Raw genomic sequence first — 19,557 nt, 5'->3', positions numbered from 1 at the left:
TTTTAGTATCACAGCTGCTTTAGAGGATGGATGACAGTTGGGTCCAACAATACACAAATCAAAAAGCTTAAAAGCACAAGCTGAGGAATAAGATACCTATAGGGGCTTTGAAAAGCTCAGACATGTCCCTGGGAATCTAGAAGGGCATACGTAAGTATTAAGGTTGTGTGCACATGTTCAACAAAGATCGAGGAAGGCCCTAAGTTCTCACATCTAATTGACCTTGAGGTTCTGGGCAATCAAAAAGTGAACGCTAAGGCTCTAGTAAGCTGCCTGGCAGAGTGCTGAGTGTCCACACACACATACACACACACAGAGCTCCTCAACAAAGATCAGACTTAACTGGTTCTAGGGATTTAAGAAGTTTCTGTCCAATCATTTACTGACCACTAAATGAGCACAGGCTTCAGTGGCCACACATGAGAAAAATACAGACTTTACAGAATTAGTTTAGAAATGGTACAAACAACAATAAACCCTAGGAGAATCTGACATAAAAACTATCACCTCAGGGGCATCTGGGTGGCTCAGTCAGTTAAGCGTCTGCCTTTGGCTCAGGTTATGATCTCAGAGTCCTCGGATCAAGCCCTGCATTGGGCTCCCTGCTCAGTGGAGAGTCTGCTTCCCCCTCTCATTCTCCCTCGGTGCTCGCTCTCTCCCCCTCTCACTCTCTCTCAAATAAATAAAATCTTAAAAAAAAAAGAAAGAAAGAAAGAAAAAACTATCACCTCACAGAATTTGAATAGTCCAGTTTCATCAAAAAAATTACAAGACATGCAAAGGAACAAAAAAGTATAACCATGGTAGGGGAGAGCAATTAATCAAAAAAGTCCCTGAGGAATCCCAGACATTGGACTGACTAGACAAAGACTTTAATCAGCTTTGTTAAATCTGTACAGAGAGCTCAAGTATGAGAACAATGTCTCACAATGTCTCACTAGATAGAGAATTATCAATAAAGAGAAATGAATGCATGTGCTCATATTTCACTTGAAATACAGATGTCAAAGAAAACAACTACAACAAAAACTTACTGTGTAGCCTTGACTATGTCCCATGTGCTGTAATCATCAATATGAGTTTTCCGTCCAAGAGGTTCACCATATCCATGGTTATAATGGCCTTGGGGTTTGATTTCCTGTAAAAGAGTAAATCACACAAAGGCAAAAGTTCAGAAGAGAGGTACAGGGAACATTTCAATATTTTACTACCACTTTTGCACTGTCTGAAGAATGATCATTATTGAAATTAAGTTTTACCTTGTTCTGAAGTCCATACTCTTCAGAGAAAAAGCATGTTCAATAGATCTACCCCTTGTGCACACTCTCAAAATAGAAAATCTGTGAGACTAGAAATTAGTGACAAATTTGAAACTGAAATTTATCTTGAGCTCCATAGAACTCTTACTTCATCAAATCAACTCTCATTCTCTCAGAGCATTTTTTTATTACAGCATAACCCCTACCTTTAACACTCTATTTTTTAATTTTTAAATTTATTTGAACATGGTTGACAGGCAATATTACATTACAGTTTCAGGTATACAACACAGTGATTCAACAGCACTCTAAACTCTAACACCTAACACTCTACTTTAAAACCTTCATCACATGCCAAATAAACTCTAAGGTGGTAAAGAAAAAAAAAAAAAACAGTGGAGATTCGCCTTCTATTATTTTCAGATATTATCTCTTATACCCCTTTATGCTGAAGGCTAGTTAAGCATCTACCATTAGGTGAGTAAGGAACAACAGGGTGGCTCTGATAAAATGTAAATCTGCTTAAACAGTTCTAATAAGGTTAACATGCTTAATTTTAAACAGTTTTACAGAATATTACATCCAATCAAAGCTTACATGCTGTATGTAATTTTCTATTTAAAATACAAAATTTATTATGCATAGTCAGCTCCCTCAATATAACACAGCACTAAAATACAATTATTTTTCTTTTCTATGACAACAGAAAACTAAGTGTGCTTGGCCTGCTATACATAAAGCATTATATGATGTACTGCAGCCTCAAGCCAGGACACGGTAAAGCCAATACAAAGTTTATAAGAGATTGCCAAAAAATTCAGTAATCAAGATAAAAACTGCCCAAGTGTCTATCAACAGATAAATGGATAAAAAAGATGTGGTATATCAGCCATAAAAAAGAAAGAAATCTTGCCATCAGCAGCAACATGGACAGATAGAGGGTATAATGCTAAGTGAAATAAGTCAGTCAGAGAAAGATAAATATGTATGATTTCACTCATATGTACAATTTAAGAAACAAAACAAACAAAGAAAAAGAGACAAACCAAAAAACAGACTCTTAACTATAGAGAAAAACTTAACAGAGGGCAGAGGGGGAACAGGTGAAATAGACAAGAGGATTAAAGAGTTACACTTACCATGAAGAGCACTGAGTAATATATGGAATTGCTGAATCACTATATTGTACACCTGAAACTAATACAACACTGTATGTTCACTATACTGGAATTTTTGAAAAATGTATTTTAATGGATTCTGTTTTAAAAATCAAAGCCAAGGGATACCTGGGTGGCTCACGTGGTTAAGCTATTGCCTTGGGCTCTGATTGTGATCCTGGGTTACTGGGATCCAGCCCCGCCTCATGGTTTCCTGCTGGGCAGGGAGTTTGCTTCTCCCTCTTCCTCTGCCCCTCCCCTTTGTTCATGCACTCGCTCTTTCAAATAAATAAAATCTTTTAAAGAATAAAAAGTAAAAAGCCAATGCAAAAAAAAAAAAAAAAAAAAACCAAACATCAACCTTTTAAATATAGACAGTATCAGTATTGCTGACTTTTCCTTTTGCAACAGGCTCCACTGTGGCTCAGAGCAGCACTGCAAACATACACCAAATACAGTCACTTGCCTTCAAGGACTTTACAGTCCAGAGTGGAAGGACAAAACAGGTGAGAAACCTAAGTCACATACTAGAAGCAAGAGCCTTCCAATAAATAAAACCTAAACAAAGACAACATAAGATCTAAAAAGTAGTAACTTTAAAAACCTATTTCAATTTGAAAATCTGTTAGGGCAAACCGCTATTCTTATTTACTAAGGACATTTTGCTTTTACAGACAAAAAAACAAATATTCATAAAATAAAAAATAAATCTCTTTTTAAGGCTTACTATCCTGTTTCCATGTAACTTTAATTCCATTTTTATCCCCAGAAACCTCACTCATTGTACAAAATGGTTAAATTGTACTCTCAGTTTCTCCACAAACCATTCTGTCTCAATGGCATTGTTCTAGAAATCATTTTCTTTTTTTTTTTTTTTAAGATTTTATTTATTTATTTGACAGACAGAGATCACAAGTAGGCAGAGAGGCAGGCAGAGAGAGAGGGGGAAGCAGGTTCCCTGCTGAGCAGAGAGCCCGATGCGGGGCTCGATCCCAGGACCCTGGGATCATGACCTGAGCCAAAGGCAGAGGCTTTAACCTGCTGAGCCACCCAGGTGCCCCTAGAAATCATTTTCTTACAGTTACATTTTAAAATTCAATCTCTGTTTTAACCATCTATAAGGTTTTCACTTTTAGTTTTTGGTAAAAGAAACATGATTTTTTAAAAAAGATTTTATTTATTCATTTGACAGCGCACAAACAAGCAAGGGAAATGGCAGGCAAAAGGAGAGGGAGAAGCAGGCTCCCCACTGAGCAGGAAGCCCAATGCAAGACTCACGCAGGACTCAATCTCAGAGATCAGAACCTGAGCTAAACACAGGTGCTTAAATGACTGAGCCACCCAGGCACCCCTTGTTTTGTTTTTAAAGTAGGCTCCACACCCAGCATGGAGCCCAACACAGCACTCGATTACCACCCTGAGATCAAGACCTTAGCTGAGATCAAGAGTCAGATACTCAATGGACTGAGCCACAAAGGCACCCCAACAGCCACAGGTTTTTACAGTGCAGGTGGTTGTTGAAGAGAATTAAAAGAAGAAGAATGCATCTACAAAATGTAATGCTAAAGTAGTAGACACAAATGAGAAGAGATGGGTTAAGCTGAGCAGCTGCACACTGCTGCAAAGAGAAATTAACAAGACAGAACTTATACATCAGGTACAGGCAAATGCTGACAGGTATATCAAGATGATAGATGCCATAATACATGTTTTTTCACACGCCCCAGTGGAATACAACCAATCAACTAGTTACCAAGTGTCCATGTGCAATCTAGTTAACTTTTTTTTAGAATGTTAGATCTATTTAAATCTTTAGTTCACATTTATTTTTATTTTAAAAAAAGAAGGAAGCAGCATTGTCCAAAGAATCCTCTATGGCCCAGTGCTTATTATGTTTATTAATGCGGATGTTTTATAAGTGCTCTAGCAGAAAAGGTTTTCTAAGAGTTGATTCAATGGTAGAGTATTTCTGAAAGAATAAATGTGCAAGAAGAGTAAATTCAGGAATAGTCAGAAAAAAAGGTAAGAGATTTGCCCCACCACTGACTACAATATATTAGGAAGGAAACACATGCAAAAACAGGGCAATGGAATACGGCTTGAAGAATAAGAATTAGAATCAGGAAGGAAAGATGTATTATTCAATAAATGGTATAAATAGACAACTGGTTAGCCATTTGGGATTAAAAAAAAAATTAACAATGTCCAACATAAAGGCTGATATGCTTGAAGGAAAGACGCTAACAAATATAGCCAAAGATACAGCTTCCTTAATGCCAGATGATACTGAAATGTGTTTGAAAATAACAGGGCCACACAAAACAAAATTCAGAGCAGCATGAATGGAGGCTTCCCAGGTCAGCCACATTCCCGTAAGAACATACAGATGCCTATATGAGAGAAGGATAGGGTTCTCCCCATGAGGGAAGGGTGCCTCTTCCTGTTCTTGGGGAGTGTATGCCCCTCGTGGACTCTCCTGACTGTTCTGGAAACTGGCCATATACCAAGTCTAAGTAACTTGTTCAAAAGTCTCTGGGATTTTCTTCAATGATTACTTTAGAACAAGGTAAATTGCAGGTCAATTTCCCAGGCTTCCTGGAGATGTGACTATCCCCTGGCAGGACCAGACTCCAGCCTACCCATTCCCACCTCACTCCTCATAATCAGGTAACTTCCAGCCAGATCAAAGACTTTAATATAAGAATACCGGCAATAATAGTCTTAAGGTAAGCAAAACAAACCTCTGAGAAAAGCATGAATAACATCACATTCGACAAAATGGGCAAAGGATATAAAGATAATTCAAAGGGGGCAAAATATAATTGCCAGAGAGAGGGAGAGAGCACACGCACAAAAGGGATGAAAAAGACACCATAATTTGAAGTTAATTAAATAAATGCATTCCCAAACCCTCTCACCAAAAAGATAGATCAATTTAACAACATTCTTGGGTACAAACATGTTACCTACAAGGCACGTGTTACCTAACACATACACAGTGGATTAGTAAGCCAGCAGGGATTAACTATATGCTTATGATTTGCACTGGGTAAATGTCTGCTGTCAGGTATCACTCTTATAAGGCAGACTCTGAATCAAGAAGCTAAATGTACTTATATAATTTAGAGTCACTCAAATTTAATTCCACTAAATGTATAAGATAAAATTAAAACACCATAAAGGGTTACTGACAAGAATTAGAAAGGAAAGGAAAAAAGATCTATGCAGGGGCGCCTGGGTGGCTCAGTGGGTTAAGCCGCTGCCTTCGGCTCAAGTCATGATCCCAGGTCCTGGGTTCGAGCCCCGCATTGGGCTTTCTGCTCAGCGGGGAGCCTGCTTCCTCCTCTCTCTCTGCCTGCCTCTCTGCCTGCTTGTGATTTCTCTCTGTCAAATAAATAAATAAAATCTTTAAAAAAAAAAAAAGATCTATGCATACTTGACTTATTTTTAGTTCCCAGCTAAAACTGTCAAGCCAAATATGGGAACTTCTTAAAACCCGGGATAGTGGGGCACCTGGGTGGCTCAGTGGGTTAAGGCCTTTGGCTCAGGTCATGATCCCAGGGTCCTGGGATCGAGCCCCACATCAGGCTCTCTGCTCAGCAGGGAGCCTGCTTCCTCATCTCTCTCTGCCTGCTTCTCTGTCTACTTGTGATCTCTGTCTGTCAAATGAATAAATAAAATCTTTAAAAAAAATGCAATCTTTAAAAAAAAAAAAAAAACCCGGGATAGTGATGCACTACATTCTATGTATACCATAAGGATTTTTTTAATGAATATCAATTACATATAACAAAAAAAAAAAAAACAGCATAAGCATAAAACAAATACCAAGGGAACAATAAATAAAGAAAAGCAGTAGCCATTACAAAATTACGGAATGATTTTAAAAGTGTACTTAGTTAACACTGCCAGCAGATGGCACTACATTCAAGCCAGAATGCTTTCCTTTTCTTTGGCGCTCTCACGTTAAAGGAAGATTAGACAAATGATTTGATAATCAAACAGAAAGATTTTGAATCTTTTTTTTTTTTTTTCAGTAAGCAACAGGTCCCATATATTACATATCTGGCTACATTCCGGATCCCTGCCTAACACTACATGATTGTAGATTCTAATAGAGTCCAACTTGACTCACAGGTTCTCATACTGTAGTAATACCACCACTGCCTCAATCCAAACTATCAAATTAATTTTGCTTGCTTCCAACAAATTTTCACTTAAGAAAATGTTCATCATCACCTTCCAGCGTCTTTAAAAACTGGTTTCCACTTCATTTCCTTCTAGGATTAATCCACACATATACAAATATTTGTAACAATAAACATAAATTTGGCATATATTTCTTTCTTTCCACAGGCAGTTGATGTACAAATGCCTATATGTATATTTTTCTCCCTCTCCTATCCTTATTTTTAGGATTTTTATTTAGGGTAGTGTAAGATTTACAAAAACAATGCAGAGTTCTCATATTGTGCATACCCAGCTTCCTCTGGCATTAACATCCAACATTAGTACCACATATTTGTTGCAATTAATGGACTAATATTGATACATTATTATTAACTGAAGTCTATACTCTGATCTCTTAGTTTTTATATAGTATCCTTTTTCTTTTCTTTTTTTTTTTAAGATTTTATTTATTTGACAGAGAGATCACAAGTAGGCAGAGAGGCAGGTAGAGAGAGAGAGAGAGAGAGGAAAGCAGGCCCCCTGCTGAGCAGAGAGCCCAATGTGGGACTCGATCCCAGGACCCTGGGATCATGACCTGAGCCAAAGGCAGAGACTTAACCCACTGAGCCACCCAGGTGCCCCTTTATTTTTTTAAGATTTTATTTATTTATTTATTTGCTAGAGAGAAAGGGAGAAAGTGTACAAGCAGGTGGAACAGCAGGCTGAGGGAGAAGCAGACTCCCAGCTGAGCAAGGAGCCCAATGTGGGACTCGATCCCAGGATCCTGAGATCATGACCTGAGCTGAAGGCAGACACTTAACTGACTGAGCCACCCAGGCATCCCATAATATCCCTTCTCTGTTCCAGGATCCCATCTATGACATTACATTACATTTAAGTTGTCATGGCTCCCTAAATTTCTCTTGGCTGTAACAACTTCTCAGACATCCCCTTGTTTTTAATGACCTTGAGAGTTTTGAGGAGAGGTAGTCAGGTATTTTGCAGAATGACCCTCTACTAGGATTTGCAGTTTGGGGATTTGTCTGATTTTTTTTTTCGCTATTAGTCTAGTTACATGTTTTTAGAAGAAGTATTGTTTTCTAATTTAACCTAATTTTTAAAATTTCTTTCAACACTGCTATAACAATCTTTATTCATTCACATATCTTCACGTAGTCTGTAAGCATAATACTCATATTTTATATTCTTCCATTTTATAATTCTTCATGCCATTATAGGTAGTTTTTATAAGCAATGCTTTGAACCACTGCAAAATATTTAATTAAATTGATATACTGAAACATTTCCAAATTACTGAAAATTTAGGTTATTCTTGTATTTCCTAACTAAACTCAGATGTTATTTCTTAGGCATTCCATTCTTTGTCTTCACCTAACATTCTCCTCACCACTGAACATAAACTATGACGAGTTAAGAAGACTACCTTAAATCATTTGTGTACTCCCAGTACCTAGCACAAACAGAGCCTGGCACAGTATTTAGTGTCCTTAAAGGAAATTACAGAAAAATGGATGGATTTTCCCCACTACTAAAAAAATACTACCTTTAACTCATTTAATATTTCTTCTTTTTAACTGGAGTAAACTTCCTAAAAGGAATTCTTAAAGAGGATGAATATTGTTATGGTTCTTGATACAATATGTAAATTGTTTTACAAAAGGATTATACTTACCATCCCACCAGCATCTTATGATTAACCATTTCTTCATAAATTCACTAGCAATACTCTTATTTTTATTGAATTCTTACCTAATTTAAATAAAGTAAATAATACTTGATGTATTATTTAATATTGGGTGCTTAGGTGGCTCAGTCGGTTAAGCATCTGCCTTAGGCTTGAGCCCCATGTAAGGCTTCCTGCTCAGAAGGGAGTCTGCCTGTCCTTCTGCCTCTGTCCCCCCCCCCCACTTTCTCCAGGCACCCCCACCAGGCCACCCCCTCCCCAACTCATGCACCTACTCTTTCACTCTCTCAAATACATAAATTTTCCTATTCTATGTCATCTTTCAAGAATTGCCTGTTCTTATCTTTTGGCCATTTTATTCTATTTGAGGCCTGAAATTTGTTTAATAGATTTGAATCAGATTTTCCACATATTGAGAAGATTAGATATTAAACCTTTTTCATACTGATCTAAAGCACTATTTCTTGAGCTGTTACTTATCCTCTCAATATATTTCAAAAATTATACTTTTTATAATCACATACTATCTTTTTCTTGGGTTTTTTGGTCTTGAATTTACATTTAAATGCTACTGCAATCATTAGTGCTACCCCTTAAATATTTCCAGTTCTCTTCCCAAGCACATAGCACATAGGATTGTACACCATGGCCCCTTGTAAGTAAGTGAGTCCAAGTGACTTTTTTAAACTAATAGAATATGAATAAAAGAGACATGTTGCTTTCTGAGAATAGGTTTGAAGAGCCAGTATGCAATTCCTCATTCTCTTTCCCTCTCCCTTGGAAAATAGCAATATTCGAGAGAGTAGATAATCAGTCCAAGTCCCAAAGCAGCCACTATCCAACCCACAATGCATGTGTACTGCATACTAATATGTTAAGACACTAAGACTTTAGAGTGGCTACTGCAGTTAAACCTAGTTTAATCTGACTAATACAACTCTGAGAATCATTTTGGTAAAGAGTATGCAAAGGCCATACTACATAAAGCATTTTCATTCTATTTTGGTGCTCAATATCCAGGATAACCTCCACATCTCAAGACCTTTAATGTAATAATTACTACACAGGTATTCTGCTAATGTTCAAATTTATACTGTATCCGGTTAAAAATATTAATTTGTTTTTTGATTATTTCTTTGAGTAGTCTAAGAATACAAACAAATACTCCAAACATTTACTTATGCAAGTAAATGTGGTCTCTCACTTCTGCAGCATATGGCATTGGCAAAAACGTCAAATGCAATATTGGGGGAAAAAATGAAGACAGTAAATCCTTATTTCCTTAACTTTTTTTTTCCATTTTAAAAAGGCAATGCCTTCGGGGAGGGTATGTGCTATGGTGAATGCTGTGAAGTGTGTAAACCTGGCGATTCACAGACCTGTACCCCTGGGGATAAAAATATATGTTTATAAAAAATTTAAAAAAAAAAAGGCAATGCTTTCATTGTTTCTCCATTATATGTAAAGTTAAAATAATATATATATATAATATATATAACATCATATATAAAGTAAAATAGTATTTAAATTTCATTCCAAAGAATGAATAACATTGTACTTGAATATAAATACCCAGTAGACCACCACAACCTTCACTATAAAATATGTCCAATTTCATATTTCATTTGAGATTAACTCTCAATTTTATCCTGCAACTATAGGATTCTGACTACTGTTTTTTCACTATGTCTCTTAGTTGGCCTGAAAATCTTATGGAAGTCTCTCTCCACTTCTCTGCTTCCTGCCCTTCACACACACACACAGCCAACTCTTAACCAGCAGCCAAGCTCAGGTTCTGGCCACATTTCCAACTTGGCCCCAGAAAGCTAGGGCAGACACAAAATGTCCCATCTGTGGCAAATCTTAGGAAGTACCTTTTAAGCAGTCTAAGTTTTGTCTTTTTTTAAAAGTGCACATGTACAGTAAGTTTTAAATTTAATTACCAAATTGCAACTAGGATGTCAAAGAAACACTGAAAATCCTAAAAGAAGAAATGCACAAATCCTATCTTCAATTGAGAATAAACAAAGGCACTTATTAGGCATCCAGTTCAGTAGGCAATAGATAATCAGGGAGCAAGGAAATTACAGATTAGATATATAATTTTAAAACATCTAATGATTCCTTTTTCCTCACCACCTCCATAATATATTCTTCCACCTTCCTGTATAATTTACTAAAAGGCATTTCCAACCAGCAAAATGTCCACACTAAATCTCTTTCAAGCCCTCAAAATTTCAGTTGCAATTAATTAGCTACCAAGTCTTATACTACTTCTTTTCTCAAAACAAATCCATCACTTCTTTGTTTTTTCTCTACAATATCATCTCAAATGATCTATCTGCCTTGCTGTTCCAATCACTCCCCTGCTTAAAATCCTTGTAATCATGTAAACAGGGTAAAGCAGCAACATTTCAGTAAGCATGCAAAATTGCATGAACTGGTCCCACTTATTTTTTTCCAGCTTTAATATCCACCATTTCCTTCTAAGCATCCTAAATGTTTATGTCTAACAGCCATCCCAAGAAGTCTTGTGTATTATGTATGTCAGGGTTCTTCTGCTCATGTTAGCTATTCCACTTAGAAGGCACACCTCATCTCAGATCTGGCAAACTTCTATAAATCCTTCAATTCACAACTCAAATGTCACCATCACCTTCCTTGTTTCCCTCAGGCAGAGTTAACAATCCAGTTTTCTGTGTTCCCAATGCTCTGCAAACAAATAATTACAGTATCATATGATCGAGTATTAGTTTCCCACTACAGTTGTAACAGGTTACCACAACCTTTTGCCAAGCAGGAAACTATCTTTTGGCAAGTTTCTTTCATAACGGCTACAGCCTAACTAGCCTCTGGAGTGTCTGCCTGGTCCAAAGGAAACACTCTTAAGATCACTACACACACACAGAGGAAGCCCTCTCTTCTGGCTCTTCCACTACAAGACTATTTTATATGTTCCTTACCTTTATGCTTCCCCAGGAAAGCAGCAGCAGCTCTCAGTCTCCGGGCCTTCAATACCCAAATCACATTTTTCCATGAATTCCCTAACACTCCACTAAGACAGCATCCCAGCAGGCATCCAGCCATAGACACATTTTAGCTCCTGAAAAGCCCCCCAGTCTTTCAGAGAAATTGTCTGCAGCCCCCATAGAGGACCATATAAACACTATAGCACTCCCTTTTGGATTAATAACCCTTCAAAGAGCCCTTCCTCTCATTTAAGTCTCTACTCTGTATAAGCTGGAGGTAACAGAGCTCCAGGACAAATGATGGCCACCTCCCAGCAAGTTCAGCATCTCTGTTTATCCTGTAGGGATCCTTTCTCAGCTACTGTGCTCAACTTTGAGCTCCAGGAAAAATGCTTAGATGATACAAAAAGCCCCACTTAATATTTTATTATACACAAATATATCAAAAATTATTTATTCTTTTATATCTAGTACTTTTCAGTCAACATTATGTTTCTGAGATTTTTCTGTGCTGATACATGTAGTTCAATGCAACTGATAGATGGTACTCCGTTTTTCCTACTGAGACTTTTTGCTACTATAAACCATACTACAATGAACAATCTTAAACAGGTCTCACCTGTAAAAGTTTCTCTAGAGTAAGTACCTAGTAATAGAACTTCTGGATAAAGAAATTTTAGTATCTTCAACTTTCCTATCATTAAATTGCTTTCTAAGGTGGTAGTACCAATTTAAACTCTCACTAGCAATGTGTGTGTTTTCCTTTCACTACAGTTAGATTTACCAGACTTAATTTTGAGGAAATATTATGGGTACCAAATTACACCTTGTTTTAATCTGCCATTTCCCTGAAGCAAAGAAAAGTTATCCAGGAGAAATCAACTAGATCAATGCTGATGGATAAGGACCACATGCTGATCACTGGACTTGACAATCTATAAATGCTGCTTTACCTTCATAAGGTGGGGCATATGCCACCTTATGGGATAGATGGGAAGAAAAGGAACCAGGAACAGCAAATATATGCAACTCTTCTGGGGCATTTTGCCATAAAGAAAAGCAAAGAAATAGGGCAGAAAACAGAATGTAAGTGGCCTCAAAGAAAATATGATTTGATTTTGGGATTTTTTTTTTTAGGATGGGAGAAATGATCATTAGTAGGTATAATCTGATAAAGCTAAAAACAAATGATGTAGGAGTGTGAGAACCACTGGAGAGATGCCATGAGTCAGCCTGAGAGAATAAAAATTAGTGTAACCAAAAATACAGTACTTTTGTGCTGAAAACCATAAAACATTGGTGAAAGAAATCAAAGAAGATCTAAACAAATAGACAGACATATCATATTCATAGATTGGAAAGCTTAATATGGTAAAGATGTCATTTCTCCCCATACTGATATGTAAGTTTTTTTTTTTAAGATTTTTTTATTTATTTATTTGACAGAGAGAAATCACAAGTAGGCAGAGAGGCAGGCAGAGAGAAAGGAGGAAGCAGGCTCCCTGCTGAGCAGAAAGCCTGATGTGGGGCTTGAACCCAGGACCTGGGATCATGACCTGAGCCGAAGGCAGCCGCTTAACCCACTGAGCCACCCAGGCGCCCCTGATATGTAAGTTTAATGCAACTTCCTTTGAAAGTGATTCCTATCAAAATCCCAGCAAGATTTTTTGTAGATATAGACGAGATTATTTTAAAATATTTATGGGAAGGCAAATAAAGTAGCTAAAATAATTTTGAAAAAAAAATGAATAAAGAAAGCAGTTACTCAATTTCAATACCTATTATATAGCTATAGTAATCAAGATGGTATAGTATTGGCTGAGGGACACATAGATCAATGAAGCACAACACAGAACCCAGAAATAGGCACACACAAATATGCTCAAGTGATCTCTGACAACGATGTAAAAGCAATTCAATGAAGGAAAGATAAGCTCTTCAACAAAAGGTATTGAAGCAGCTAGACATTTATAGACCACAAAAAGCCCCAAACACAAAAAACCTCAACCTAATTCTCACACTTAATGCAAAAAATAACTAACTGATCCTGAACTTCAGTGTTACCTATGGAACTCTAACTGTAAAAAAGAAAAAGACAATCTTTGAGATCTATGGCTAGTGAAAGACAATCTTAGAATTAAAAGGAAAAAACAGCCCAGAAAAATAAAAACGTGTAATCTGGACCTCATTTAAACTTATTTAAACTTATGCCATGAGAAAGACCCTATTGAGGCCAAAAAACAAGTTGATAGGCCGGGAGAAAATATCTGCAGGCCAAGACAATGAACTAGTGTTTAGGATACATTAAAAACTCAACAGTAGGAGCACCTGGGTGGCTCAGTCATTAAGCATCTGCCTTAGGCTCAGGTCGTGATCCCAGAGTCCTGGGACTGAGCCCCACATTGGGCTCCCTGCTCAGTAGGGAGCCTGCTTCTCCCCATGCTTGTGCTCTCTGTCAAATAAATAAAATCTTAAAAAAAAAAAAAAGAACTGAACAGTAAAATAAAGACTCAATTGAAAAAAAAAGTGGCAAAGGCATCGTTACAGGCTGTGTGTTACGGGCTGTGTCCCCCCCAAATCCATTTGTTGAAGTCAGGATGCCAGTACCTCAGATTGCTACTGTACTTGGAGCTAAGCCCTTTAAAGGGAGAGTTGGGAATTAAGTTTAAATGATGTCATGAGAGTGGGCCCCAAACCAATCTGACTGGTGTAATTAAAGGAAAAGGGTATCTGGACACAGATACCAAGAGTAAGCACAGGAAAAAAGAACATGTGAGGACACAGCAATAGGGCAACGATCTATAAGCCAAAGAGTGGGACCTCAAAAGAAACCAAACCTGCTAATACTTTGATCTTGGACCTCCACCCTTCAGAACAATGAAAAAATAAATTTCCATTATTTAAGCCACCTTGTGTGTGGTATTTCTATGCTCTAGCAAACTAATACAAAGAGACATTTCACCCAAGAGGATATAAAGATGGCAAATAAATACACGAAAACATAGAATCATTAGCCATTAAGGAAATTCAAATTAATACAATGACTTTTCATCATCTACTATTCAAATGGACTAAAATCATAAAGTATCAGTACCAAATGCTAATGAAAATGCAGAGATCAGATTACTCATACACTGCTGACTGAAATGTAAAATGTACAGCCACTCCAGAAAACAGCTTGACAGTTTCTTGAAAACACTGACATACAACTACCATATAACCCAGTAATTGTGCTAGTGGGCATTTATCTCAGAGAAATAAAACTTTTTTTTAAAGATTTATTTATTATTTTATATAGAGAGAAAGCATGTGCACAGGGAAGAAGGGTAGAGAGAGAGAATCTTAAGCAGGCTCCATGCCCAGGACAGAAGCCAACTTGGGACTCAATCTCAAGACCCTGAGATCACGACCTGAGCTGAAATCCAGAGTCAGACACTTAACTGACTGCACCACCCAGGTGCCCCATGAAAACCTGTCTTTACTTGACAGAAAAATATGCACACAAATGGCTAAAGTACCTTCATTTGTAATAACCAAAACCTGGAAACAATCCAGATATCCTTCAACAGGTAAATGGCTAAGCAAACTGTAGTAAATCCATATATTACCCAGTAATAAAAAGGAAAAAAACTAATGACTGGCTGCCACAACCAGATGAATCTCCAGAGAATTATGCTGACTGAAAAGAGTCAATCCCCTAAGGTTACATACCACTATGATTCCATTTAAATAACATTCTTAAAATTACAAAATTATAGAAATGGATAACAGATTAGCATGGTATAGAAGGGCAATATGAAGGATCTTTGTGATAATGAAATGGCCCATATCTTTACTGATTCAATATCAATTTCCTGGTTGTGATATTACACTATAATTTTGCAAAGTGTTACCACTGGGGGAACCTGGGTAAAGGGTACACAAGATCTCTTTGTACTTTTTCTTACAACTGCATGTGAATCTAAACTATCTCAAGAAGTTTAACTTAAAGAAAAATTATAAACTTCAAAATGTTAAATTTGTACAACTTATCACAAGTAAGTCTTAACAAAAAGAGTTATGCAGTAGAAAATATTTTTAAAAGGCATACACATTTTTTAAAAAATCGTCCAGATCAGTGTTGTCCAACAGAACTTTCTGCAATCACAGATATATTCCACATTTCTATGCTGTCTCAAAACAGTAGTCACTAGGCACACGTAGCTAATAAACACTTGAAACTTGACTAGTGTGACTGAAAAGCTGAATTTTCTATTATATTCATTTTAACTAATTTATATTTAAATTGCCACATGTTACTAGCAGTGGCTACCGCATTAAACAAGACAGGTCTAGACACTACAAAGAATGAGGAAGATAATTATATGCTACAATGGCACCACATCCAAACTGTATTCAGAAAAAAATGCATCGGTTATATACTTTTACCTTCTACTATATGCCTTCTGTACTCCTTAAAATATTTGACGTGTCACCTTTTTTGCAGTCAAATGCTCTACCACTGAGCTATACCCCCTTGTCACCTTTTTTGAAAGCCAAAAAATCCATACTGGAATTTACATTTCTGGTACCTTAAAAACTAATATATACTATTCAACAATATAGAACAAATCAAATGTTAGGATAAGAGTTCAGAAAATTTTTATTTGTTCTGCTATGTTATATGGTTCCAGATTCTAGTCTGTCTAAGTTTTTTCCCCCAAGGGTGGATTTTCTTGGATTTGGTTATATTCAATTATCCACAGGGGGAAAAAAAGACAAATAAGGAAAAAACAAGTTTAAATAATGGAAACTTACAAAATCAACTCAATTAACTTTTATATAAATAGCTGAAAGATCTTGGATATTCATAATGGATGTTCAATCAGAACACAAAATTCTATTGTATACAGGCTATTCATGATCACAGTTGCAGAATCACAAATGGAGAGTAGTGAATACTTACATACAACAAAGGATGATAACACAAGCAACAGTGGGACTCTTTAAAAGGTTTAAAAAGGCACCTCCAGGTGTCTAGCCTCAAGCCAGCAACACTTGTCCTCTCATCAGCTATTTCACAGATTTAATACTAAGAATACTTATCTCCAGCCCCTCACACCCCTTCCCCTTGATCACACCTAGGGTTATTTCATTTCCTTTCAAGGAATTTTATTAATGAAGACATATTTTACCTTATGCATTCAGAATAAGCAGAGGAAGAAAAAAACAATAAATGGAATAAGCAAAAAAGAAGAGTGTTAAGAAAATCCAGTTTTAGGATTTCAAATCAAATGATTACTCAGAGAAGTAGACTTAAGAGCAACTGCCAAAATTGAGCCCCCCCTCCAAAACCGTTAACAAAAGCGAACAGTAATTCTGACAGAATTTTTCAGTTTAGCCAAAAATAATTTATGTTTTGACCTATTAAATTATATGGCAGGATATATATGAGGATTATGGGTTTGGAGTCAGAGAGTTAGTTTAAGTTCTAATATAAACTGCCAACTACTAATGATGTGAACCTGAATAAATTGCTTCACCCCTTTGATTCTGCTTCCTAACCTATGAACAGTTCAATAATACCTGCTATGCAGACCTGTAAAAAGAAAATGAGCAGAACACTGAAATAACCAAAATGTCTTTCAGTGGATAAATGAATAACTAAACTATGGTACACCCATACAATGAAACATTATTCAGCATTAAAAAGATGAGCTGTTGAGTCATTAAAAAAAAACATGGAGGAAACTTTAATGCATACTACTAAGTAAAGAAGCCAATCTGAAAAGGCTATATAGTATATGATTCCAATTACATGACATTAAGGTAAAGGCAAAAACTACAGAAACAGTAAAAAGATCAGTAGTTGCCGGAGTTAAAAAGGAAGGAAGGATGAATATAGATTGAGCACAGAGGATTTTTAGGTCAGTGAAACTATTCTATATACTACTGTAGCAATGGATATATGTCATTATACATTTGTCAAAACTCAAAGAATATATACCAAGGTGAACCCTAACATAACTCATGAACTCTGGGTGATAATGATATTCAATATAGGCTCATAACAATGCAGGGGAGGGTGGTGCAGGTGTTGGGGCAGCAAGTACATAGGAAATCTTTATACTTTCTGCTTAGTTTTGCTGTGAACTCAAAACTGGTCTAAAAAATAGAGCCTACTAAAAAAACTTCAAGAATTTTTTAAAAAGTAAATGAGGGTATTTGCAATCATAGCTAACCAGCACCTGGCAAATAATATTCATTCAACTCCTATGACTGTATTATCACTTTCACATTGTCCTGCTCTAGAAAAAAGGAGCAACTGAATTTAAGTAGTTTAAACATGGATTCAAATTCAGTTCTGGCACTTACCAACAAGGAACTTACTCTCTCTATGCCTCCATTTCCTCATTTGTAAAATAGGTATTAAAAAAGTGAGAAGTAAACGAATGAATATATATGCAAAAAAGTTCAGGATAGTGGCTAGCTTAGAGTTATAATTTGACAAATGTTAGCAATTACTACTATTATCAAACCAAAGAGATAACATGAAAAGCACACAGTACAATGTCTCCTACATTAAATGTCAAATCAGCTTCTTTCCTCCTCCTGTAGTAAAACTTTTCCCACATATCAAGTTTTTATCAATGAATGGAGAACAAAATATGAGAGAATTTATAAGAATCACCTCTGGGACTTTTTCAAAATATACATACCAAAAATCCACATATAAATTAGAACCTTTAAGAGGTTTGCATGGAAATAGGTGTATTGTAACAAAGTTCTCCATAAGATTCTAATACACACAAATACAACCCACCTCCCACACAAATCCACATCTGATAAAGTTACTGAATATCAGCGACTAGCGGGATTCAATGTACTGAAACATACATTTGAATATAAATTTCTTGGAGTTTCTACATATTGTCCCAATAAGGGGCTGACAAATACATCCCACAGGTCAAATCTGGCTCACAAAATCATCCCTGATTTTATATATCAAGTTTTATAGAAACATGGCACACCCAATCATTTCCATATTGTCTTTGGCTGCTCTCATACAACTACCACAAGGCTAAGTAATTGCTACAGAGATTATATGGCCCACGAACTTGAAAATATTTACTACCTGGCCTTTACAGAAAGTTTCTCAACTGCTGGTCTAGATTGTTCATACAGAATGCTATTCAGTAACTCAACTAGAACATCTGGCATTAAGACTAAGTTCAATGCAAATAATCCAATCAAGAAATGGGCAGAGGACATAAACAGACATTTCTGCAAAGAAGACATCCAGATGGCCAACAGACACATGAAAAAGTGCTCCATACCACTCGGCATCAGGGAAATACAAATCAAAACGACCATGAGATATCACCTCACACCAGTCAGAATGGCTAAAATTAACAAGTCGGGAAATGACAGATGCTGGCGAGGATGCGGAGAAAGGGGAACCCTCCTACACTGTTGGTGGGAATGCAAGCTGGTGCAACCACTCTGGAAAACAGCATGGAGGTTCCTCAAAATGTTGAAAATAAAACTACCCTATGACCCAGCAATTGCACTGCTGGGTATTTACCCTAAAGATACAAACGTAGTGATCCGAAGGGGCATGTGCACCCGAATATTTATAGCAGCAATGTCTCCAATAGCCAAACTATGGAAAGAACCTAGATGTCCATCTACAGACGAATGGATAAAGAAGATGTGGTATATATACACAATGGAATACTATGCAGCCATCAAAAGAAATGAAATCTTGCCATTTGCGACGACATGGATGGAACTAGAGGGTATCATGCTTAGCGAAATAAGTCAATCGGAGAAAGACAACTATCATATGATCTCCCTGATATGAGGGAGAGGAGATGCAACATGGGGGGTTAAGGGGGTAGGAGAAGAGTAAATGAAACAAGATGGAATTGGGAGGGAGACAAACCATAAGTGACTCTTAATCTCACAAAACAAACTGAGGATTGATGGGGGAGGGGGTTGGGAGGGGGGGTGGGATTATGGACATTGGGGAGGGTATGTGCTATGGTGAGTGCTGTGAAGTATGTAAACCTGGCGATTCACAGATCTGTACCCCTGGGGATAAAAATATATGTTTATAAAAAATAAAATTTGAAAAAAAAAAAAAGAATAAGTTCAATGTAATTATAGCATCTCTTAAAGCATGTAAAAAACTAGATGACTGGAAACAAAGCAAATAAACTCTTCTTTCAATTAAGAAGATAGAGGACAGAAATTATTTTGCCTGCTAGCATTCCTTCTTTAAGGAAACTGTTTTCCCCTCAAATCCAACCAAGAGA

The 19,557-nt window shown here is 36.7% G+C and overlaps 1 protein-coding gene across 1 annotated transcript in view; it reads right to left on the bottom strand.

Moving 5' to 3' along the window:
• The window catches only part of ZDHHC17 (zinc finger DHHC-type palmitoyltransferase 17), an 88,517-nt gene that overhangs the window by 61,479 nt on the left and 7,481 nt on the right, over nt 1-19,557 (bottom strand). The window contains exon 2 of the mRNA XM_047740492.1: nt 1,035-1,138. Coding sequence (XP_047596448.1) covers nt 1,035-1,138 — 104 coding nt within the window. The remainder of the gene's footprint in view (nt 1-1,034; nt 1,139-19,557) is intronic.

Source organism: Lutra lutra, chromosome 8, assembly GCF_902655055.1.
Source record: "Lutra lutra chromosome 8, mLutLut1.2, whole genome shotgun sequence".
NCBI classification, from domain to species: domain Eukaryota; kingdom Metazoa; phylum Chordata; class Mammalia; order Carnivora; family Mustelidae; genus Lutra; species Lutra lutra.
The sequence above is the reverse complement of the archived record's forward strand: the minus strand, read 5'-3'. Positions and strand labels throughout refer to the sequence as shown.